The sequence below is a fragment of the Macrosteles quadrilineatus genome, unplaced genomic scaffold (genome assembly GCF_028750875.1).
Source record: "Macrosteles quadrilineatus isolate MER2022 unplaced genomic scaffold, UCM_ALF_1.0 Scaffold_8__2_contigs__length_117827958, whole genome shotgun sequence".
Lineage (NCBI taxonomy): Eukaryota > Metazoa > Arthropoda > Insecta > Hemiptera > Cicadellidae > Macrosteles > Macrosteles quadrilineatus.
Genome location: NW_026542601.1, coordinates 80,043,075 through 80,067,883, shown reverse-complemented (window position 1 = coordinate 80,067,883; position 24,809 = coordinate 80,043,075). Strand labels below are relative to the sequence as shown.

At 37.7% G+C, this 24,809-nt stretch overlaps 1 protein-coding gene across 1 annotated transcript in view; it reads left to right on the top strand.

The window, feature by feature from the left end:
* The first annotated feature begins 1,314 nt into the window (after positions 1–1,314).
* Positions 1,315–24,809, top strand: part of LOC129000110 (piwi-like protein Siwi) — a 43,058-nt gene continuing 19,563 nt past the window's right edge. The window contains exons 1-8 of the mRNA XM_054427007.1: positions 1,315–1,447; positions 17,081–17,214; positions 18,350–18,479; positions 20,420–20,521; positions 21,132–21,361; positions 22,323–22,508; positions 23,012–23,182; positions 24,257–24,409. Of these exons, the coding sequence (XP_054282982.1) occupies positions 17,083–17,214; positions 18,350–18,479; positions 20,420–20,521; positions 21,132–21,361; positions 22,323–22,508; positions 23,012–23,182; positions 24,257–24,409 (1,104 nt within the window). The 5' untranslated portion in view covers positions 1,315–1,447; positions 17,081–17,082. The remainder of the gene's footprint in view (positions 1,448–17,080; positions 17,215–18,349; positions 18,480–20,419; positions 20,522–21,131; positions 21,362–22,322; positions 22,509–23,011; positions 23,183–24,256; positions 24,410–24,809) is intronic.

The window sequence follows — 24,809 nt, the reverse complement described above, 5'->3', positions numbered from 1 at the left end:
GATAAATACAATATAGTTCAACACCCTAGAACTCCTTAAAAAAAATATGTTTTGTTAAGGCTTCGTCATAATGTTAAAAATACTCAATACAACAAATTCATTAATTTTACATATGTAAACGTTGATAGTTGTGTGCGTATTGTATTTTAATATATCTTCTGTATACATATAGTCCTCTATATTTTCTGTGTACACAAATGCTTCTGTATACACGTTTTTGCAACTCACAGTAACTGAGAAATATTCTAAACTGGTGAACTGTTTTTATAAATTTTTGCCATTATTTCTCAACCCGTGCTTAAAAAATTAGTGACTCGTGGATAAATCCAGATACGAAATTTAATCTAAATCGGACCACAGGTTTTGTCTGTAGCTCTGTATCTGGATCATACAAGTGTGTATTATATAACCTGATATTAGTCAAAATATGTTTTATTCTATAACGTTTAATTTAATTAAACATAAAAGTCATGCTCCCTCCATTTTTAAAGTATTCAGTCCAAAAATGTAATAAATTTACTTGTGCATACATATTTATTTCGTTTTAATAAATAATTGAGGTGATGCAATACACTTATGTAGGCAGTCGCAGCAGTCGAATCCGGGCATAGCGCCTAAAGTTTCACGAACGCAAACCGCGCAACGAGTAGCTAAATGAGCCGTAGAGTAAGTGAGCCATCTAATATTTTGAAGAGGGTTCACTTACTCTACGGATCATAGTGCCAATGAACTGTAGAGTAAGTGAGCCATCTAATATTTTTCTGCAGGCTCGTATAGTATACGAGCCTATTCCTATAATTTATATTATTCATTATTTTGGCTCGTATACTATACGAGCCGATTCCTAAATTATCAAATAATTCGTAAGCTTGGCTCATAGTCACTATGATCTGTAGAGTAAGCGAACCTTCCTACTGTATTTTTAAATATAATACACGAGGCTCATAGGCACAATGATTCGTAGAGTAAGTGAACCCTCTTCATTTATTTTTTATTTTCGATAGGCTCGTATAGTATACGAGCCTGTAGTGCAAGTGAACCTTCAATATTATTTAAAAAGCTCGTATAGTCTATGATCTGTAGAGTAAGTGAGCTGTCCCCTTTATTAATAATTGGCAATGTGAGCCATTTTGCTTGTCTCCTATCTTCTTAATCTTATCTTCTTCTTTCGTTTCCGGTACATCCTACTCCAACTCTACTCCCACTGACCAGGACCTGATCACTCCCACTCCACTACACTACAAGCTAACACTACTTCTTCCTCCTTCCTCCATCATCATAGTCCATTCCTCGGTTCTTCGGTTCCCCCACCATTGCATTTTGCATTGGGATTCGCCATTACACACTGACTCCGTGACCCCATTTCTCTTTCTCTGCGACCACACCGTTTATGTTATCTTAGGTCACTGAGATTTCTTCTCTATCCCTTTACATACATTAAAACTCGGTAAGTAACTAAAAAACAATTCTGGTTAAGTTTAATTAACACAATTTTGTGAATATTTATGGTTTTAGGAGGTAAATACTACCCTAATTTAATGGTTTTAGGCTAACTTGTGGATTTTGAGATCGTTCTAACCAGATCAGACAGCCTAAATAAGTTTGAAATGGGCCTAGGTCACTTAATAACGTTTCGTGGACGTGTGGTTTGAAGCCTAGGCCTACACGGGCCTAAGCTAGTACTATAATAAACATAAAATACCAGAAAAATTATGATTGTCTAATAATTGACTAAGCCTAGCCTAGGCCTAGTCTAGTTGGAATCCTAGGCCTGTTATTACCGCTACCACTGAAGGGATAGGCCTATATCAATTAGGCCATTGTTAAAATGTGTATTTTTATTGGGCCCAAGTTGTAGTCAAGGTAATGTAAAAAATTCTCCTCACTTGTCTTATGGTGAGTACAAGTTCTGATTTAGGCTACCAGAGGAATGATCTAGGCCATTGTAAAATCTTGTGCATTTTATTAGTCTTACAGCCGAGGCTAAGCTTAACCCTAGCAGTGGCCGATCGTCGTCTGGTGACGATCTGACGTTGATGCTTAGAATGGCCAAAGTCGTCTGGTGACGATGTGGGCCGAAATTTTTTTAGCGGTAAAAAAAACACGTATAACCCTCCGAGCGTCACTCGTCGAAAAATCGACGCGCGAACATCGTTTACGGCGAAGGCTCTATGACTGACTGAATCGGATTGAACTGGATCGAGTTCGGTATCGTTCTTTTCGTTATATTCTAAGCTTTCTCCAGAGGTGAAAGCATTCTATTCATATTCTCCTACTTGTTCATGCATGTTTTATTTTGTAATGAGTCGGATCATTCGATACAATCTGTCTAGTCTCTTGAATGTATTGTTCCATGTATATTTGCTAACTTGTGTGAACCTGGCAATAACTCCAGCCATAAGTAGTGCGCACGGCCAAAAAAATTTATTGCTGGCCGTTTTGTGGCAAAATACGTCCGCGAGCAATATTACCGATGATGCCAACAGATAGAGGACACTTTAACGGACACGACAGTATCAATATCATGTACCTGGGGGATAAGTTAAGGGGGGTAAAACCAGCAATAAGTTGTGCGCGCGCCTGAAAAAATCTATTGCTGGCCGTATTGCGGAGAAATACGTCCGCGAGCAATATTACCGATGATGCCAACAGATAGAGGACACTTTAACGGACACGACAGTATCAACATCATGTACCTGGGGGATAAGTTTAGGGGGGTATAACCAGCAATAAGTAGTGCGCGCGCCGGATAAAATCTATTGCCGGCCGTATTGCGGAAAAATACGTCCGCGAGCAATATTACCAAAGATGCCAACAGATAGAGGACACTTTAACGGACACGACAGTATCAACATCATGTACCTGGGGGATAAGTTTAGGGGGGTATAACCAGCAATAAGTAGTGCGCGCGCCGGATAAAATCTATTGCAGGCCGTATTGCGGAAAAATACGTCCGCGAGCAATATTACCGATGATGCCAACAGATAGAGGACACTTTAACGGACACGACAGTATCAACATCATGTACCTGGGGGATAAGTTTAGGGGGGTATAACCAGCAATAAGTAGTGCGCGCGCCGGATAAAATCTATTGCTGGCCGTATTGCGGAAAAATACGTCCGCGAGCAATATTACCGATGATGCCAACAGATAGAGGACACTTTAACGGTCACGACAGTATCAATATCATGTACCTGGGGGATAAGTTTAGGGGGGTATAACCAGCAATAAGTAGTGCGCGCGCCCGATAAAATCTATTTCCGGCCGTATTGCGGAAAAATACGTCCGCGAGCAATATTACCGATGATGCCAACAGATAGAGGACACTTTAACGGACACGACAGTATCAACATCATGTACCTGGGGGATAAGTTTAGGGGGGTATAACCAGCAATAAGTAGTGCGCGCGCCGGATAAAATCTATTGCAGGCCGTATTGCGGAAAAATACGTCCGCGAGCAATATTACCGATGATGCCAACAGATAGAGGACACTTTAACGGACACGACAGTATCAACATCATGTACCTGGGGGATAAGTTTAGGGGGGTATAACCAGCAATAAGTAGTGCGCGCGCCGGATAAAATCTATTGCTGGCCGTATTGCGGAAAAATACGTCCGCGAGCAATATTACCGATGATGCCAACAGATAGAGGACACTTTAACGGTCACGACAGTATCAATATCATGTACCTGGGGGATAAGTTTAGGGGGGTATAACCAGCAATAAGTAGTGCGCGCGCCCGATAAAATCTATTTCCGGCCGTATTGCGGAAAAATACGTCCGCGAGCAATATTACCGATGATGCCAACAGATAGAGGACACTTTAACGGACACGACAGTATCAACATCATGTACCTGGGGGATAAGTTTAGGGGGGTATAACCAGCAATAAGTAGTGCGCGCGCCGGATAAAATCTATTGCAGGCCGTATTGCGGAAAAATACGTCCGCGAGCAATATTACCGATGATGCCAACAGATAGAGGACACTTTAACGGACACGACAGTATCAACATCATGTACCTGGGGGATAAGTTAAGGGGGGTAAAACAAGCAATAAGTTGTGCGCGCGCCCGAAAAAATCTATTGCTGGCCGTATTGCGGAGAAATACGTCCGCGAGCAATATTACCGATGATGCCAACAGATAGAGGACACTTTAACGGACACGACAGTATCAACATCATGTACCTGGGGGATAAGTTTAGGGGGGTATAACCAGCAATAAGTAGTGCGCGCGCCCGATAAAATCTATTGCCGGCCGTATTGCGGAAAAATACGTCCGCGAGCAATATTACCGATGATGCTAACAGATAGAGGACACTTTAACAGACACGACAGTATCAACATCATGTACCTGGGGGATAAGTTTAGGGGGGTATAACCAGCAATAAGTAGTGCGCGCGCCGGATAAAATCTATTGCAGGCCGTATTGCGGAAAAATTCGTCCGCGAGCAATATTATATACTGTAACTAATAACTAATAACTGTAACTAATATATACTGTACTAGGTTTTCTGGTGTTAAACCTCTTCCCACACAGTTATACAAGTAACTAAGTTAGTATTTATAATATTTATAATCAAACTAAAACCATACTAGCAGAATCGCCTCGCCAATTCACCGAAATTATGTTCCAAAATATAAACATAACAAATTAGCAGATGACACTAGTTCAGAAACAGCTGATCTTGTGGTTCACCGCCGGGCCGCGCATCAGTCGCCCGCGCCTGCGCAGGGTACAGCCGGGGTACAGCGCTGGATGTGCGCGGCGCTCGCCGAGCCGAGATACTAGACAGTGAGTCTGTTTTGTCTATGGTCTGAGTCGCAGTCGGGGTCGGCGACGGCGAGGCGGGAGCATCGATGTATAATAACTACATCGATGGGCGGGAGTCGACAGCAAGGTGGTTTTTCAAATTCGTTTTGTTATCGCGTAGGTCCGTGAGAACACGGTGTTACCTAAAATAATGTGTGGTGTTTAGTTTGTAGTCAATGTTTATTGTAATCTATGTATAAAGTCAAAAGTACCCATGAACTTTTGAGAAAACTACAAGTCACACCCCCATAAACCATATACTTAAAATGTTCGTCATGACGAGAAACCTTGCGCAAAATTATTCATTATTTCATAAACTGCCCTATAAGGTCGTAATTGCTTTCCAAAGGGAACTTTCCATTTACATAATGTTAAAAATACCTCAGCTGTTATTATTTGTTTGCATTACCATTACTGTATTCTGTTTTGTTTATTTCATCTTAACTTAACCAATCAATAGTTTTATTAATACTATTGTAGTAACAGGGGTGGAGCCCGTGGGTAACAGATAGTTACTGTAGCAGCAATTCAGCTGTGAGATATTTGATTTATGGGAGTAAAAGAAAATAGTTGATTTATTAGAGTGATTGTAATTTTTTGCTGGCTTCTTTACTAACACGCTTTCATTTGTTTGTATTTCAGAACTGTACTAACAATTGCTATACCATTGCTGCACTGACCATTAATCATTGTCTGTTATACTAGAACCAGTGCACAGTAGCTATGATCTATGTAGTCGCTTAGCCGCTACTTATTGCAATACTTATTGCTGGTTATACCCCCCTTTACTTATCCCTAAGGTACATGATATTGATACTGTCGTGTCCGTTAAAGTGTCCTCTATCTGTTGACATCATCGGTAATATTGCTCGCGGACATATTTCTGCGCAATACGGCCAGCAATAGATTTCATCGGGCGCGCGCACAACTTATTGCTGGTTTTACCCCCCCTAACTTATCCCCCAGGTACATGATATTGATACTGTCGTGTCCGTTAAAGTGTCCTCTATCTGTTGGCATCGTCGTTAATATTGCTCGCGGGCGTATTTTTCCGCAATACGGCCAGCAATAGATTTCATCCGGCGCGCGCACTACTTATTGCTGGTTATACCCCCCTAAATTTATCCCCCAGGTACATGATGTTGATACTGTCGTGTCCGTTAAAGTGTCCTCTATCTGTTGGCATCATCGGTAATATTGCTCGCGGACGTATTTTTCCGCAATACGGCCTGCAATAGATTTTATCCGGCGCGCGCACTACTTATTGCTGGTTATACCCCCCTAAATTTATCCCCCAGGTACATGATGTTGATACTGTCGTGTCCGTTAAAGTGTCCTCTATCTGTTGGCATCATCGGTAATATTGCTCGCGGACGTATTTTTCCGCAATACGGCCTGCAATAGATTTTATCCGGCGCGCGCACTACTTATTGCTGGTTATACCCCCCTAAACTTATCCCCCAGGTACATGATGTTGATACTGTCGTGTCCGTTAAAGTGTCCTCTATCTGTTGGCATCATCGGTAATATTGCTCGCGGACGTATTTTTCCGCTATACGGCCGGCAATAGATTTTATCGGGCGCGCGCACTACTTATTGCTGGTTATACCCCCCTAAACTTATCCCCCAGGTACATGATGTTGATACTGTCGTGTCCGTTAAAGTGTCCTCTATCTGTTGGCATCATCGGTAATATTGCTCGCGGACGTATTTCTCCGCAATACGGCCAGCAATAGATTTTTTCGGGCGCGCGCACAACTTATTGCTGGTTTTACCCCCCTTAACTTATCCCCCAGGTACATGATATTGATACTGTCGTGTCCGTTAAAGTGTCCTCTATCTGTTGGCATCATCGGTAATATTGCTCGCGGACGTATTTTTCCGCAATACGGCCGGCAATAGATTTTATCGGGCGCGCGCACTACTTATTGCTGGTTATACCCCCCTAAACTTATCCCCCAGGTACATGATGTTGATACTGTCGTGTCCGTTAAAGTGTCCTCTATCTGTTGGCATCATCGGTAATATTGCTCGCGGACGTATTTTTCCGCAATACGGCCGGCAATAGATTTTATCGGGAGCGCGCACTACTTATTGCTGGTTTTACCCCCCTTTTTTTATCCTCCAGGTACATGATGTTGATACTGTCGTGTCCGTTAAAGTGTCCTCTATCTGTTGGCATCATCGGTAATATTGCTCGCGGACGTATTTCTCCGCAATACGGCCAGCAATAGATTTTTTCGGGCGCGCGCACAACTTATTGCTGGTTTTACCCCCCTTAACTTATCCCCCAGGTACATGATATTGATACTGTCGTGTCCGTTAAAGTGTCCTCTATCTGTTGGCATCATCGGTAATATTGCTCGCGGACGTATTTTGCCGCAAAACGGCCAGCAATAAATTTTTTTGGCCGCGCGCACTACTTATGGCTGGAGTTATTGCCAGGTTCACACCAATTATTTGCTATTCTTGTATTTATTTTTGCAGACCATCGTGTTTTGATATGTATTGTTTAACTTAATGGCATTTGCTGTAGAAATGAAATGAAAAGGTCTGTCTCAGCGCTGTATGTTCTCCGAGCCGATCGTAATTGCAGCAGACAGCTGACGTGCGTATTTGTAAATAGCTAGGTTACCCTCGGACCGATGACTGATGTGTTTTATTACGTGCATTGTTTTAGTGTTAAAAATCAAAAGTAGTGATATACGTGTTGCATTATAAGAAGATTTAAGTGATTTTGAAGGGCTGGTTGATGATCCTGAAGAAGTAGGTAGTGATATTGATGTAAATTATCAGCCAGATTCCTAGCTATGGTTAGGCTATGCATTCTTAGCTAAACGCTACGTACCTACTGAAATCTGTTTTTTGCCCATAACTTATTTATTTGCAAATCTACTTCCTTATATTATTATATATTTGTAATCCTCATAAAATTTAGAACAAAGTGGCTATTTTCAAATATTTATAGGCCTTTAATTTATACAATTTCATTGAGCGCGAACTTATTTTTTTTTTGAAAATTTTCCAAAATATTTTTTTTACCTAAAAAGTTTTTTTAAAACAAATGTTCCTTAAGTATGTTTTATGTATAATATTGAAGCCCATGATTTTCCAAACAAAATGGTATATAGAACAGTAGAATTAACATTGTTTTAAGCTTCTCAGATCGGTTTTAATAAAACCTTGTGTGACGCAAAATCTAGGGGGGGAATAAACTGGTATTCACCTAAGTCAGGCTAGGCCTACCCCTAGAACTGGCCACACTCAAATTTCTTCCCCGGAGTGCTCAGAAGGAGCCGAGAAAAATCCAGGGGTCGATACGAAGTTGTCACGGCTTTGACTGATCAATTTATTTAAAATTTAATCGAAGGCTCAGAGCTCTAGAAGCGCTCAGGAAATCCTGCAGACGCTCAGTAGGAGCTATGTCATCCTCACCTTGAGACGTAGGAATTGGCTAACTCAGGAACTCGCTAACTCGGTCGTGTGTCGGAACTGGCTAACTCTGGAACTGGCTAACCGTCTCAGTCAGGAATTGGCTAACTCCGGAACCCGCTAACTCGATTTTGTCTCGCGGCGGAATTCGCTAACTCTGGAAGTCGCTAACCCGGCCGCGCCCACTGCTCGGAGCGTTGCCAACCTTGTACGACAAAATAATCGTACACTGCCGTATTTCAAAATGTCAGTGTCTATAAAGATACAGTAAATGTTATTGTTTTTTGTTATCAATTCCACTTTTAACAGATAACTAGCCCAAAGTAATTAAAAGACAATTAAAAAATCATGAAAGTGTTTTTTTTTATTAAACTGTACAATGGCCAGTTAAATGTTTATGATTTCGATCTTAAATATAAATGCCATCAGTATAAAGAAAAATAATAGAATATGAAAAATATTCAAAATTTAGTTTAATTGGTACTAAATAATTAAACCTCTACGAAATTAAGCTAAAATAGACGCAAGTTCTTAAACACGGAAAACAGATTTAATTGTAATGTCGTAATAAACCAAAACCATTAATTAATACAGTCATCAACCATCGTAACTTTCATAACTAATTCATAGATTTTAAATTAAATGTTCGTCGTTGAACCGCCCAACTTACGTGTACAAATATTATGACATAGACTAAGTTTTTATCTAGGCCTAATAGTTTGAACCAAAGCATTGTAGGCCTACTAGTAAATAGTTGCCTAGTTCTAAAATGTGTTGATTTTTTTTGCAATTACATGTTTTAAAACCGTTTTTAGATTGTACACCTAAGCACCACTAGTAAAAAATACCCCCGCCGCAGCAAACCTGCAGACTAAGCGAATTTCCATTTGACTGATTGGATTTTACACTGAAATGTCTACTTAAAAATATAACATTAATTCCCTATTTAAATAGAATTAGTTTAACAAGTACTTAGGTTTGCCGCATCAGGGAGGGTAAAACAGTTTTTTTTTGTAAAATGTAAATAGTTAGTAAGAAATAAAAACATTTTCCAAATTTGATCAAAATATGTTCATAAACAAGCAAACTACAACAGTTTACTTATTTTCCATAAGAATAACATGGGAATTTTAAATTTACAAATTTTGGAATTTTCTCCGTAACCATTAGGCGCATAATAACGCTTCAATATACAATTTTTTTTTTTAAGCTCTACAAAGTGGTTCGGAAAGAAATTGCTAAATTTTATGTTTTTTGGGTCAAAAATGGGCTATTTTTACCCCATAAAACCCCCCGTAAAACCCCGTTCCCATGGTCCGATCAAGCTGGATCGCGAACTCGTTCGAATAAACGTAGGTTTACACGTTTGTACCAAATTTCATCAAAATCGGATTATTTTTGCTCGAGTTATCGTGCTAACGGACACACACATATATATATAAATATATAAACATATAAATATATAAATATATATATATATATATATATATATATATATATATGAATTTGAACGGATGGTGTTTTTGGCCTCTAGGGACTTCAAAACGAAAAAAAATCGGTCCCACGTCCAGGTCTTACCATGAGTACTACGGTAATAGCTTATTCCCTATATGGGAAATTCGCTAATAGGAGAAGATATAATATTCATATAATAAAACGTGACAGGGTTATTTTAATTCACGATTCTTAATAAACGAATTGACGGATTTTCCTGATTTGAGTGTTGGGTTTCCTTTATATTGCTTTCACAATCGATATAAACTATAACAAGCCATTGCTCGGTTCACCGTTCCCCAGTACTGAGCTACACAATAGACAATAGCTTTGTTTTTGGATAAGATCGAGTAATTTTAGCTATGGCCACCATTCATAAGAATTGTAACAAACAAAAGAACGCCTGGTTCCATTTAGAACCAGCCTGGAGAAAAACTTCAGACTTTTAAAAAGTAGGCCTACTGAAAGACGTAAAACTAATTCAACAAAATTAAGAGGATGACCCGGGTTCTACACTAATAGCCTACTATAAAAGAAATTTACAAGTTGTATTTATGCATAGACTAACTTTTAATGCAATCCATGAATACATTAGGCCTACCACTTTATAATGTATTGATAAATATTTATTTAAATTCAATAGCCCTATTTAAAAATACATTACCACTCAAATGTAATTCTGTAATGACGGTTAACGTGTAAATTTTATTATGATTTATGATTTAAGGTTACAAGCCCAGTATATAAAATACGAACTCAATAGGTAATTTTATTTGCAGAAGTTCACAAAATGGTATTTATTCGAATAAAAGAAACAAATGGCGGACTACGAAAATAGATATTTCATAACATGTAATAGATCCAAATTAAATGTGCATTTTTATCTTTTTGCATACCAATAAGCTACTATTTAAGTAAGAAACCTACATATAAAACATACTCCCTTATATTAGTACATTTCTCATCCTTATGGATCATCTGAAGACAGTTGTATTGTCAGTTCTGTCCGGTGCACTGTCTTTAGAGGTCGTGTTTTGTTTAAAATTGTTTCTTGTTTTCAGTAATTTAAAACCTCGTTTAACCAAATAAAACGTTCTAATCACAACTAATAACACGTCCCCTAGTTATATAACCAAACAGTAAAGAACAAATCATGAAGTTAACTATAAAATAATAGAAACACAATTTTGTCGACACTAGCGATCAGTGTCACCGGACATGAACTAGACATGAAAAACGAGCTTCAAGGTTAACAATGGGATGTAAAGTTTACTTGTGTTGGTTAGTCTATGGTAAGACTATAATGCATTTTCCGCCCTAATAATCATAAGAATAATGTTAAACATACTTCTAAATATATTTATTTTATCGACTACGTTGCTCATACTCCTAATTAATCGTAGGATACGACATTATGGTACCGATACGATATAGGTACTACACTTTCGGCAACACTGGCCAAAAATATTCGTGCTTGGCTCCCATTGGACGGCCCGCGAGGCTTCTGATTGGGAGTTAGCGAGTTCCGCCGAGGGACCGAGTTAGCGACTTCCGTACGAGGACGGAATTCGCTAACCCGGCTCTAGAGCGGGTTAGCGGGTTCCGGAGTTAGCCAATTCCGAAACCGAACAAGTTAGCGAGTTCCTCTCATCGACCAAATTTTAAGATAGGGCGTTTAACATGGGGTTAGCGAGTTCCAGAGTTAGCCAATTCCGCGGACCCCTCACCTTCGCTAACGTGTTTTGGGAAATTTTGCCTAACTTTTATACTGACTCTGTAGGACCGACGAGTATTCAATCTTAGCCAATGTGATTTAAATACTCGCATTAAACTTTAATTAGTTAAAGACGTTGGTAGATAATAAAATCGAATCTAATGTAAAAGGCAATTCCTAGACGTCGAGGCCTAATTAATATAATTGGACGAATAATTTAACGTGAGTGGTTTAAAATAAATTTAATATTAATTTTCGTAGCGGATTGTTCAAATCAGCCTGCTCCCAAGACTTGATTCTTTCACCCGCCAAAGACGGGGTTTAGAACTTAGACGACAAGTCTCGGGGTATTAAAACGTCGAGTCAATTAAAATAATAAAAGTAATAATTACTCGTTAAGCGAACGGAGAAACGATCGCCACCGCTAGTCACTGGCAGGCAGGAACTGGCGGGTCAAGAATCAAGTTACGATATTAAATTTAGATAATTTGAATCGGTATGTAAAGAAAACGAAAAGGTATAATAGATTAAAATGAAAATAACATAACGTGAAAAGGTCCTAACTAAGTATGCTAGCTAACCTTCGTAACAAAATCGTACAGTCGTGTCGATTATCGTGCGAGCGTAGATGTAACGACGAAGTTACTTCCAAGTCGGCGTACGAACGAATAATCCTGTCTTTGAGTAAAATCCTTCGTTCCTGCCCGCTCGAGGCTTACGCGCTCAAGCGGCGAACTTTAGTACTACTAGATAACAGCTGTTCGCAAATTCACTTGTTGAGCTGGTCTAGTTTCGTCTGTCGTCTGTCAACAAATAAACACCAGTTTGGGGTTATGTCGTTGGCGGCGTTAAATATCTGTAAAATCGGCCGGTTTAACTTTATTATGTGAAACGAAGTGCTATTATGAATGAATATGTAGTTGTGGATGTGTTTGTGTACTTCACTGTGAATAAAAATAGGCCTACGTTCTTTGGCCCATAGCCCAAGCTATGGCCAACACATAGGCCTCGGAGTAGGCTATTGTGGTTAAAAATCGGGTAAGTTCTGGTGTTCATTTATTCGTAGTACAGTTGAACCTCTATAAGACGAATTTCAAGGGGTACGGGAAAAATTCTTACTATAGAGGTATTCTTAATAAAGAGGGTCGTTTTATCGAGGTTTAATCCTGCTGTTATTCTTCTTATAGAGGTTTCTCGTCGCTCCAAGTTTTCTCCAAACAATGACTGAGGAAAGAGGAGGGATGGGTGGGGGTTTCATGTTGAGACAAGCTTCTGTTTGTTTTTAAAACTACGTACTATGGAGGTTAAGATTATGATAAATTCGTCTTATAGAGGTCACGTTCGTCTTGTAGAGGTTTTGTGCTAAGAATATTCGTTGTATAGAGGTTAATCAGTCCTAGCCCATGTCACAAACAAATTCGTCTTATGGAGGCTTTTAACTTAATTACAACGTTGTATAGAGGTGTTTTTAGCATTAACCTATATGAAAGTGTCAAGGGGATTTAAAAAAATTCGTCTTATCGAGGAATTCGTTTTATCGAGGTTCGTAGAAACGAGGTTCAACTGTACGTTTTTACCCCCCTTAAAATTTGGTACCTTACACTTGCAAATGCGCCAAAAATAGGCGGACATTAAGGCCTAAACTATGGACACTCGGAGGGTTAATCAACCCAGATGAGAATAATATATATCCTACCATTCGAAAGATCAAATTCTGAACTTTCATTTTATTACATAAACAAACCCTGTAGCAGATATATAACAATGTCACGACGATTAGAAATCAAATGAATTTTTGGCGCGGCACGACTTTTGCAGCCGACACTTGGGAACTGGCAAAACGCGTCTTGTTTGGCATTACCCTGCTCGGGTAATTTTCGTCGTGGGATGTTGCGGGTGGTACCACTGAATAGCCATTGGTTTTATCTTCATTGTGGTAGTAATATTTAGAACGAAATATTGATTGCACAACTGGTACGATTTTATGAAAACAGCTGTTTTTGAAATTTTTAACAAATGGCCAATGGTCGTCAGGTGACGATGTGGAAAATACGAATTACATACAGTGTAATTTATTATTACTAGTCATTTAGTACCTATGTCATTTTGAAGAGGAAGAAATATAGATTCAGAGAGTGGCAGCCCTGTACTCAGGGCTATTTCTGTATGCTCTCATGTAGACGACGGAAGTGAGTCATTACTGCTACAGTCTGTCAGCTGTCTTGTATTCGCCATTGTTTGTTTGTGTTGTTGCCGGTAATAGTGTTCGTTCTCGTGTTATCCGCGATTTATTACTAAATACGTTATTAGTTCGTAGTGTTAGTGAAGTTTGTGTGTGTGTATAACAGTAATCTTCATGCATAAATATTACTGAATTGTGTGAAATAAGGTTGTATTTTGTTAGCATCATGTCCTAAAATGACGATTCTGACATTCAGAGATTGTTGTACGAGACGGACATTAGCTCGCCATGCTATATTTAATTGTAGTGATTTCAATCAATTAGGCATACTTTTAAAACTCGCCAATCTTAAATTCACTTAGTATAAACATTCCATATTGTATAACCTGATGCGATGAAAAAAAGGTTAAAAAAATATTTAAAAGGTGAGAGGCAAAACAACATTCAAAACACATTTCTAGCTTCGTTTTAAATGTAGCCTAATTCACGGGAAATTACTTTTTGGAAATTCAAACCTGGTCTTAAAACCTTTTGATTAGTGGGGTTTTAGTATTCAAAATAATTGTAACATAGAATTTCACTCGTTTTCGTAACTGTAGTATATGTGAATGGTACAGTGTAAAGTTTGCTTCAAATTTACCTACACAATATTGTAAACAACTCATTAATTTGTCACGTCCATAAAAATGGTGCAACAAACCACCAGCTCACTCAGAACCCACAATTCTGTGCATCTCCCAACTCCCAAGTGCTTTGTAATGCAATGAACCAAAATTTTGTGAATGTTAAAACTTAAAAGCTTTGAGTTACTTTTAAATTATACAGGGTGAGTATTAAATGAGTTCCCCCCCCCCCTACTTTTTTCTACATTTCTTAAGACATCAACTCCGGACCACGTCAGATCATTGTAGAGTAGTAAGTAGGCTACTTCATTTTGACTGGGTATAATTTTTTGGCCGCCATCTTGGATCCGCCATATTGGATACAAAGTTTTTTTTTCAAATGTAAAGGTAGGGTTGTGACCCATCGTTTCAAACTACATTTTTATGCTGAATACGATGCTGCAATCCGTTTAAAAAAATCTTGATCCATTCTAAAGTTATGAGAACTTTTTATAACATTATTTTTAGCCCATTTTAACATTGAGCATTTAGAAACTAAGAACATAATCGCAAAATAGTGCTAGAAAAAGATTTATGTATATTATGTGGTGTATACTTATCTTTATCTAGCACTATTTTGCGATTATGTTCTTCCAGTCACGCAGGGGGCAGTTTTCCAGTCACGGACACTTAAGTTTCGTTGTCATACTGTTCTAAACTAACCTAACCTAACCAACCAAACAATTCTGTATGTCATTCTCCACATGCGTTTTCTATTATCAATTGGAATTACTCGAATTAAAATTAAAATTACATAGCATCACATTTTGCCAGGGAAGTAGTATTCCAGTCGTAGACACGGCTACCATATTGGTTAGTAGGCAGATTTTGTGAATCCACATTTCAACTAGGGGGTGGTTTTCCAGGGGGTAGTATTCCCCATCCCCAGGCCTACAAGTACTAACTGCTCTGTATCCGTCAAATGTTCCATTGGGAGAGTGATGCAAGCGGTCACCTTCGCGGTCACTCTCCAGCCACTCACAATTCTTCGTCTTATGGGTGGTATTTAATTTTAAACTGAAATCTACAAAAAAAAAAAAAAAAAAAAAAAACAGGTAACCAAACAACAGAAAAAAACACTACAGAGAAAAAAACAAAAAACTATACACATTGTTAAATAAATCTTGCTAATACAAAAAAAAAAAAAAAAAAAAAAAAAAAACAGAGTTAACCAAACAACAGAATAAAACACTAGGCCTACAGAGAAAAAACAAAAAAAAACTATACACATTGTTAAATAAATCTTGCTAGGAAATACTTTACAGTAATTACTAAACCAAGGGAGATATTAAAATACAAAATTAATTCCGGCTTTGCTCTAGAAGTAATAAGTCCTGCAGTCTGTGATAAACCCTATGAACTATTTCTAAAGGGGTAGCGGATTTTTATCCCCCTGGAATTTTACCCCCTGGGCAAACGTGACGTCTCAAACCAGGGGGTAAAATTCCGGCCGCGAACTTTTGAGTTTCGCGACATCAGCTCGATGGATTAAACGCGGAATTGAACATATATTTTCACGGTTGTGAATTTAATCAGAACACATCAAATTATCAAAACCTAAAATGTACGGCCCGGATTTTTACCCCCCGGAATTTTACCCCCTAGTCAGATGTATAAATTAGTGAGAATGATTAATTATCTTCATTAAGTTTTAATTTAATAGTAAACATTTTATTATTAAGTAGCCTCTTAATTTATTTGTAACATTAACAAATCGAACATGTTAATAATTTTAATTTTGAGATTCGAGTATCAGGATTCGATCTTGCTGGACTGTTGGTTAATACGATCAAAATAAAACAGCGAATTCTGTTTACTTAGTTGAGATTACAAAATAAATAAATAAAGATAGGCTACTAAATAATGAACTGTTTACAATTAATTAAAAACAGAAAACAGGAAATCAATCATTCCATTTCAAAAATCGGCCAGGGGGTAAAATTCTGGGGGGTAAAAATCCGGGGGTAAAATTCCGGGGGGTAAAATTCCGGGGGTAAAATTCCGGTTTATATCGCTAATCTAATTAATACCGCTCTGACTACTTTCATTAGACTTCTAAATCCGCGGGGGTAAAATTCCGGCCGCGAACAAACTTTTGGCCACTCAGGTTACTACGTCATAGTGACTTCAGCTTTGCCCAGGGGGTAAAATTCCAGGGGGATAAAATTCCGGCGACCCTTTCTAAACCATAAACATATGTTTAGTTGTAAACAAAGTAAATTGAGTTTGATCCAATGATGACTGATAGCGCAACTGTTACGTAACTTAAAGCCCTTAACTGTTCTTAAGCGATGCCCTTTAATAATATTATGAGACGTATTTCCACATCTATGAAAAATAGGCCTACCTTTAATTTGAGACATCAAACATTAAAATCTGTCCAGCCGTTATGACTGTGAAAAAAAAACTGCGTATTAATATAGACTAGGTGAAACCCATTGAAAGAAATCAACGGTTGCTGTAAAGGCTTACAACAATTCTTCTAACTGCAATAAAATGAGTGAAATTATGAAACTACAATTTTTCCACTGAAAGTCTTTTACTAAACCGTGTTTTGTGTTATTCTGTAACTTTTCTATCAAGATGAAAAAAAGGAAACAAGTGTAGTTTATTTAATTTTTAATGCAAGTTCGACTTAGAAATGATGATTTTATAATTCCAAAAGCACCAGCACTTAATTTTATTATGTTTTTAGGGATTTTGAGTTATCCGACCTTAGCTTGGTCTCATTGGGGTCAGTTAAGTGTGGGTCTTCTGTAAACAATTGTGTTATTTTTTCAGCTATGGCAGATCGAGCGGCAGCCCGAGGGGGGCGTGCCCGAGGACGGGCAAAGACTCCAACTCAACAGGCTCCACTGGCACCTCAACCAGCCCATGCTGGCCCTCCCCCAGGGATGGCCCCCAGACCAGCACAAGTAAGATACTGCAGCCAAACTCCAAATCATTCTAAATGTTATTAGAGTTTTGTTTCACTTGAATATCAAATAAACTTTTTGTGTGGTATTTTAATTACTAGAACTATGAGGTTGTGGTTTGTTTGTTTGAAAATACACTATTTAAAAAAAACTTAAGAGGCAAGCTTTTCAATTTTTTTTTTAATAAAATAAATTATAACATAATAGGCCTAATTTATGCATATAAATTTATTACATTAAATATTATAAGTATTATGAATTATGAATATTTTTAAATATTGAGTAAACGGTTTAAAAAAAATTTGTCAATAGGCCTTTAACAATTTAAACTAAATGTTGCGGAAAAATTGCTTTTACTCAAACAAGAACGAGCATGATTGAACTGACTGAACTGATCGACATGTTCGTTTGCCCAGTAATTGGGTGCGAAGAAGTATATGGGACTGTTCATAAATGCATGACTTAGCGTTGTGGTTGGTTGGTTGGTTAATTACTTACCCAGCTGCCGTCGAGGGATGCCAGGTGCCCTCTCCATGAAGTCCGGTAGCCGGTGTCGGGTAAACAAGCCGGCTGGAGTAGTAGGGGTAGCGGCCCAATGGGACTGTTCACATAGAACCGGTGAACAGCATACGTTGTGTGCTTCTAGTTCAGTTGTTTTGTGTTTGACTTTAGGTTATTTGTGCACAAGTTTTGATCATGTTGCAAAAAGTCACTGAAAAGAATATAAAAAACCGTCAACTCCATTTTTTTTTACACTTAAAAGGTTGACCCAATGCACTCGATTCTTCCATCTTCTTCTTTTCAACCGTCTATACAAAAGTAGCATTGCAGTTGATCTATTGCGTTCCATTTCTATCCCTATAACAAAATGACACAAGTTTCACAATCTGGAGTACAACTGAATACACCTAAAAATATACTACGGTATTAGTTTCCTTGTAGCAGCAAACCTTTGCTATTTAAATAGATTTAATTGAAAATCAATTCAGACAAACAGAAATCCTTTTGGTAGGCCAGTTTGCTGCGGCGGGGGCATGAACCATCCTTGTACATACTCAATGCTTGAAGTAATCTTCTGGTCAGTAGATCATGTTGAATACATTTTTAACAGTTACATTACATGTATACATTGCAGGGACCTTCTGCATCCGGAAGGGCAACCCACCGGGGTGCAGGAAGACCAGCAGAGGATCCTAACCTAGTTCAACGTCTAGGGCAAATGGCCCTAGCTGAGGGAGGGAATGGTAACGGCGGTAACGGAAACGGTAAGTTTAACAGTTATACTTTGAATACTTAAATCTGAATTGGGGACCATATAAAGAAAGGTATATTCTAGGGATGGACGAGATTGGATTTTTAGTTCGAGACGAGACGAGACGAGATTTTTTATTTCTCATAAAATTTCGAGACGGGATTTCCCTTCTCATAAACAACGGGAAATGCATGTTCGGAATTTTTACCTGATTTTGTAACATTGTTAGATGACTGTTTAAATACAAAAATAATGATAATAGGCAAGAATATTTACAATCTTTTATTAAAAAACATCAGCATAACATTTTTTTATTAATCACACCTATTTTATTAAAAAGAATCATATTGTTGATTGGGGTTCGTCTGCAATTCTATTCAAGGAGTCTGATTGGAGGAAACGAAATACGGCAGAGTCGCTTTTCATGGCAATAGAAGACGAGCCACTCTCACGACCATCGGTGGATGTCAGTACGGTGTACTTAAACATTGTTAAAAACGAACTAGAACAATTACGAGATAAGGCCAGGAGCGTGAATGGCTTATCAACAATGGACAATGCACCTACCCCCGCCTCCGCCCGTCGTCCTCCAAGCTGATCCGGCAGTCGTGGTTAGGCGTTCGACCCGCGTGCGGGCTAAAAATAGTTTATTTCTACCCTGAAGAAGCGGAACGTTTTTTTGAGTTCCGCGAAACGTCGGACCTTGATGCCGTGGACGATTTTGTGTTGTATACATGTGTGTTTATGTGTGTTTTGACGAGTCCCGGACATCACAGACAAAAATAAAGATGAGTGAAGCCCACAAAAATCTACGTGAATAATAACACCTCGCCTAAAAGCATGTCGTTCAAAGCTTAAATCATTCAAAAACTCCGAAACTATCACAATATCTATCTCTATTGATTCAAAACCTAATGCATTCAGATTCAAGCACTCATATTATTTTGTAGTTCTCTAAATCATACCAATCAATCCCTCTAAGTACTTATGTAATTCCTTTATATTTTAATAAAATAAGAGGTGTGCGGATAGTGAAATTTCATTTTGGATCGGATTCGGATCGGATAGTTGAGGCTCGGTTCGGATCGGATCGGATATTTTCGGATTCGGATAGTTCGGCGCGGTTGATAATAAGCTTCATATGTATTTTTAATCTATAAAACAATGTAAAGCTGTGTAAATAAACTTAAATGACGACTTTGAACTATAGAATTTCAAATTAGCCTAGTCCACAGTTTTCTCTCTCTTGAAAATCACAATTCACAAGATTTATTTTCAAAAGTTGGTTGCTTGAATTAAGTACACTAGCAGCCGAAATCTTCACACAACACCTTAGCTCAGCAGGACTGATGTCAAACGTTTGGGCTTGTTTACTTGAGGTTATGTTTTATCTTGTTTCCTGGTTCTCACAAGCAAAGGAGTTCGATCTCAAGTTTATTTTCACATTGTATTTCCTTACGTTTTTGGAACGGATTATTGGCCTTAAGTGGCATTTTGCGGGTTTGCCAAGTTTAGAAAACATCACTAATGCACTAAGATGGGCTCTAGCTAGGCCTACTTAAAAAAACTCCAGGGAGTAATCCAAACCTCCCGGCATCCAAAGCCCGGTCATGGAAAACTTCGATTAACTAAAAGGCCAGTCACGGATGTTGCCTTAAGTCACAAAAGACGATTACCAGTGTCATAGCAACTGCGGGAGATGATTACCCGTGTCGCCCAGTCTGCAAAATATGTTAACAGGTATTGTCACAATCGCTGAAAATTATAAAATCTTTAAAAAAATTTACTAAATATAAAAGTGGCGTAATTAAGGTCAATCTAGGGTTCTAGTATTCTTAATATGATTCTTGATTCTTAATATTCAGGAATTTGTCTTGAAATCTCTTGAAATACTCCTACATTCACTTATTATGTTGTTTAACTTAACCAAATATTGTTATTTTGTTGTTACAGGCAATGGAGCCCCCCCAGTTGGAAGGGGCAACATGCGAGGAAAGCGCCAAATTTTCACTAATAATGTTGTGACACGACCTGAAAATCTGACTTCCAAAAAAGGTAGATATACAACTTAAATCTGCTTAACTTGAGCAATTATGAGGTTGAGTAAAGAGCCATTGTGAAGTTCTTGTCTAGTTTCAGAACTGCTGTTGTAAACAGTTCAAATATTGCTCGGGTAAATACAATTTAGGCCAAGTAAATTACCCTCATAAGCACGCTTTGCCCCTATGTATTTACTAAGTGGTAAGATAAGCAAGTACAGAAAATTGGGCAAGTAGCTGTCTTCAAAAAGGCTACTTGACTCATCAATGAGTTTGTACTGAGTGTAAAAGTACAATACATGCTTGACTTGAAAAACAAAGTGTATGGAGCTGTTTCTGAGTCAGCTTGTTTGCTAGATTCCAAAAACATGTGTTTCTTGGGTATTGAATGTCCTGTAAGTAAAAGGGCTTATTTAGAGTTCAGCTTACTTAGTAATTTTACTTAATTAGGTTAATGCAACCCTTTTCAAAACAACACCTTGCTTAAAACAAGTTTATCGTTTAACATGTGAGGTCATATTTTTTTATTTGGGGAAATGAAATTAGGTTTTTAAAATTTGTAGATGGTATGATATTTTTCTGTACCTGGTTCCCTTGTGATAAATCAAAGTTTTGTCTGGTTTTAGGAACTAGTGGACAGCCTGTCAGATTGCAGGCCAACTACTTCAGTTTGGTTAACAAACCAGACTGGTGCCTCTACCAGTACCGTGTGGATTTTAAGCCAGAAATCGATGCCTCATTTGAACGCAAGAAATTATTGAGGGTACAAAACCAGAACATCGGAGGACAGTATATATTCGACGGTACTGTCATGTACGCTAGTCATAGGATTGGCAATTTGATTAAAGTCGGAGATGTAAGTATTGCTTTCTCTGTATGTTTTATAAACTTGTATACATTTTCTAATAATAATATCAAGGTGGTTTCAAAGTCAAACTCTAGAGATTTATTTTGTATAATTAATTATGTCTGGTTAACACGTTGCCTGCTGACTACATCAATTGTCAATTGATGTGGTCGGGCCACAAGCGCTCCTATCGGTCTATGTTAATTGATTTAGTTGTGCCAGCCATCCCAGCACACTTATTATCGTCAGCTCAGCCATTGCCGGGGAACGTTATAATTGTTGCTAGTCTGTAGCTTAGAATGTGAGATTTTGGTACTAAAATTTTCTTTAAAATCTTGTATGACAATGCTTTTGTCCCACTTATGGGGATATTCTCTCTTCAAGCCACATTACATAGATTACAAAGATCTGGGACTTCAGATCCAGTCAGTGCCACTACTTTTGGGTGTTTCAGTGAACTACGTCCTTCTTGGGGTAACCTAGTACAATCACCGCTGCTCTTTTGTTATTCGTGAGATTGAAGTATTTGAATGCGAATTCATTGCTGTTTCGGTGCCGGGCCTCCTTGCCATTATCGAGAGCCTGTTTGAATATGCTGCACTCTACATGTTAAAAAGAAATTAGTAACAGTATATTTTGGAATTACCGATTCTTGGACCTTGATAATGACTACTGAGAACCAATTTTACAATACTATCAGCAGCAACAAACCAGCTGGACCCATGAGTTGGAAGTAAATAATTAGTGATAATTTTGATGGTGAAATGTGTATAACAACTTTTGTAAGGGAGCTGTTTTAAGTTGTGACATTCTTAAAAAATGTTCTCTTAGATCAATTTTTAAAATAATCTAGTTTTAATAATAATGCTTAAAATGTAGAATTTGTATTTTTTTATGGAACAGAGACCTTATGGCATTGTACCTTTTGTACGGAGCCCAAAGCTGTATGTCTTCAATCTTTTGTCGGCAGGAGGTGGAGTTTTTCTCAGAACGAGAGAGTGATGGTTCTCAAGTGCAAATCGTAATAAGACTAGTTGGTGACTTGGTCAGTGGTGACAGTCACTATTTGCAGTTCTTTAACATACTGACAAGGAAGTGCTTAAAACTTCTAGATCTTCAGCTCATTCAGCGTGACTACTATGACCCCAAAGCCAAGGTTTGTTGCATTGTTCAAGAAATGTTCTGGTTTGTATCATATACAGTTTGTAATCTTTTATATAAAAGCTCACCACAATGTGATACCTACATTGTCATTCTTCTACGTCTTGTCTTATTTTAATAAATTACAAAGGAATTTTGACTATCCCGGGTAATGGGGGGGGAGGGGGGGGAGACAATGGATAATTGAAAATCAGGGTTAATCCAACATGCGGTAATTATGTATCACAAATTGTTAAAAACATCTAAATCTATATTAATGGCCATTAATGTGACGATTAATTTGTCCTGTTATATTAAGGTCCCTCTTTATATTGAGGAAGAACCTAGATATAAATAGTGACCATTTACCAGCTTGGGGATTACTTTTGTAATTATTTGTTTAAGCGTTATATGTACAATAAAGCTTTTTCTCTTCTTCTCGTATGTTTGCTATGGTGTTATATACATATCTCAAGAAAAAGCATGAAAAACTAAAAATTGCATTTATTTCGTTTTCAGGTTGATATACCAGAGTATTATCTTGAGCTGTGGCCGGGTTACAAGACCACTATAAGGCAGCATGAACGAGAGGTTTTGATGTGCGCAGAAATCACTCACAAGGTTATGAGAACTGATACATGCATGGACCTGCTGAGCTCCATCGCACGAGAAAATCCTCGGGATTTCAAAGTAAGTACATGTCTTTTATACAGTGTCCCTGATAAAAATATCACTATTCTGTTTACAGAAAGTTATTTTATGTTTTTCAATATAATTAAACAATCTATTTGTATAAATTAATGCCAGGTTTTTCTAAAAGTAGTTTCTTTTAGCAAATTTCCCTATAGGGAAGTAGCTTTTACCGTAGGTCTCATGGTAAGACCTAAGCCCGGGACCGATTTACTTTTTCATTTTGATGTCCCCAGAGGCCAAAAACACCATTCGTTCAAATTTTTATATATCTATATATATATAGATAGATATATATATATATATGTGTGTGTGTCCATCCGCACGATAACTTGAGTAATTTTTGTCCGATTTTGATAAAATTTGGTTTGAAGGTGTAAGGCGGGATAAACTTGAATGAGTTCGCGAACCAGCATGATCGGACTATGGGAACAGGGGTTTATGGGGGGTTTTATGGGGTAAAAATAGGTTTTTCCCATTTTTGACCCTAAAAACACAAAATTTCTCAATTTCTTTTTAAACCATTTTGTAGAGCTAAAAAAAACAAATAATTTAGTATATTGAAGCGTTATCATGCGCCTAATTGTTACGGAGAAAATTCAAAAAAATTGTAATTTTAAAATTCCCATGTTATTCTTTTGGAGCATAAGTCAACTGTTGTAGTTTGCTTGTTTATGAACATATTTTGATCAAATTTGGAAAATACATTAATTTCTTACTAAACCACAGTACCTTTTAACATTTTACATAAAAAAAACTTTTTTACCCTCCCTGTTGCAGCAAACCTAAGTACTCATTAAACTAATTCTGTTTAAATAGGGAATAAATGTGATATTTTTAAGGAGACATTTTAGTTTAAATCCAATCAGGCAAATGGAAATTCGCTAAGTCTGCAGGTTTGCTGCGGCGGGGGTATTCTCGTATACAACCATTAACATTGTTATACATGATTTTGTTTCACAGCAAGCTTTGATAAAATGTAGTAGTTAGTTGCAATGCATAATAGGTTTAATTTACATTAAAAGTTTTAGTATTTTAGATTATTAGTTGCTTATTGTTCTTGTTTGTTTTCAGTCTGAGTTTACTAAAGCGGTTGTGGGTACAGTTGTCCTAACTGATTACAACAACAAGACGTATGTTATAACCGACGTGGATTGGGCACAAAGCCCTGTTTCCACTTTTGACAAAAGCGGAACTCAAGTATCCTACATGAATTACTACAAAGAAGTAAGTTATTTTTAATTTTGTAAAAAAAATATGTGTGAATCCATCTATTGTGCCATTCAGATACAAGCTTGTTTCAAGTACAGTAGACAGCTAGCTGTAGATAAGCTATATGTGTGGATAACTACTCGTAGGCTATATAACCCCACTAATAATCAATTCTAAGAAATTAATTTAAAGGGAATTGTCCGTATGATAATTCGTTTCTGAAAGTTTTAAATTTAGATTGTTAGAGAATGTTATTATTAAAACATCAATATGTAATACAAAACTGTGCCCTTAATGTGTGAGAACTTGTAACTTGATAAAACTCTGACGCAGGAATATTTTTTGCTTAATTTATCAATGTATTCAAGCCTAAGTCCGTATTTAATGCCTTTGCCAGTAGAAGACTATGTCACAG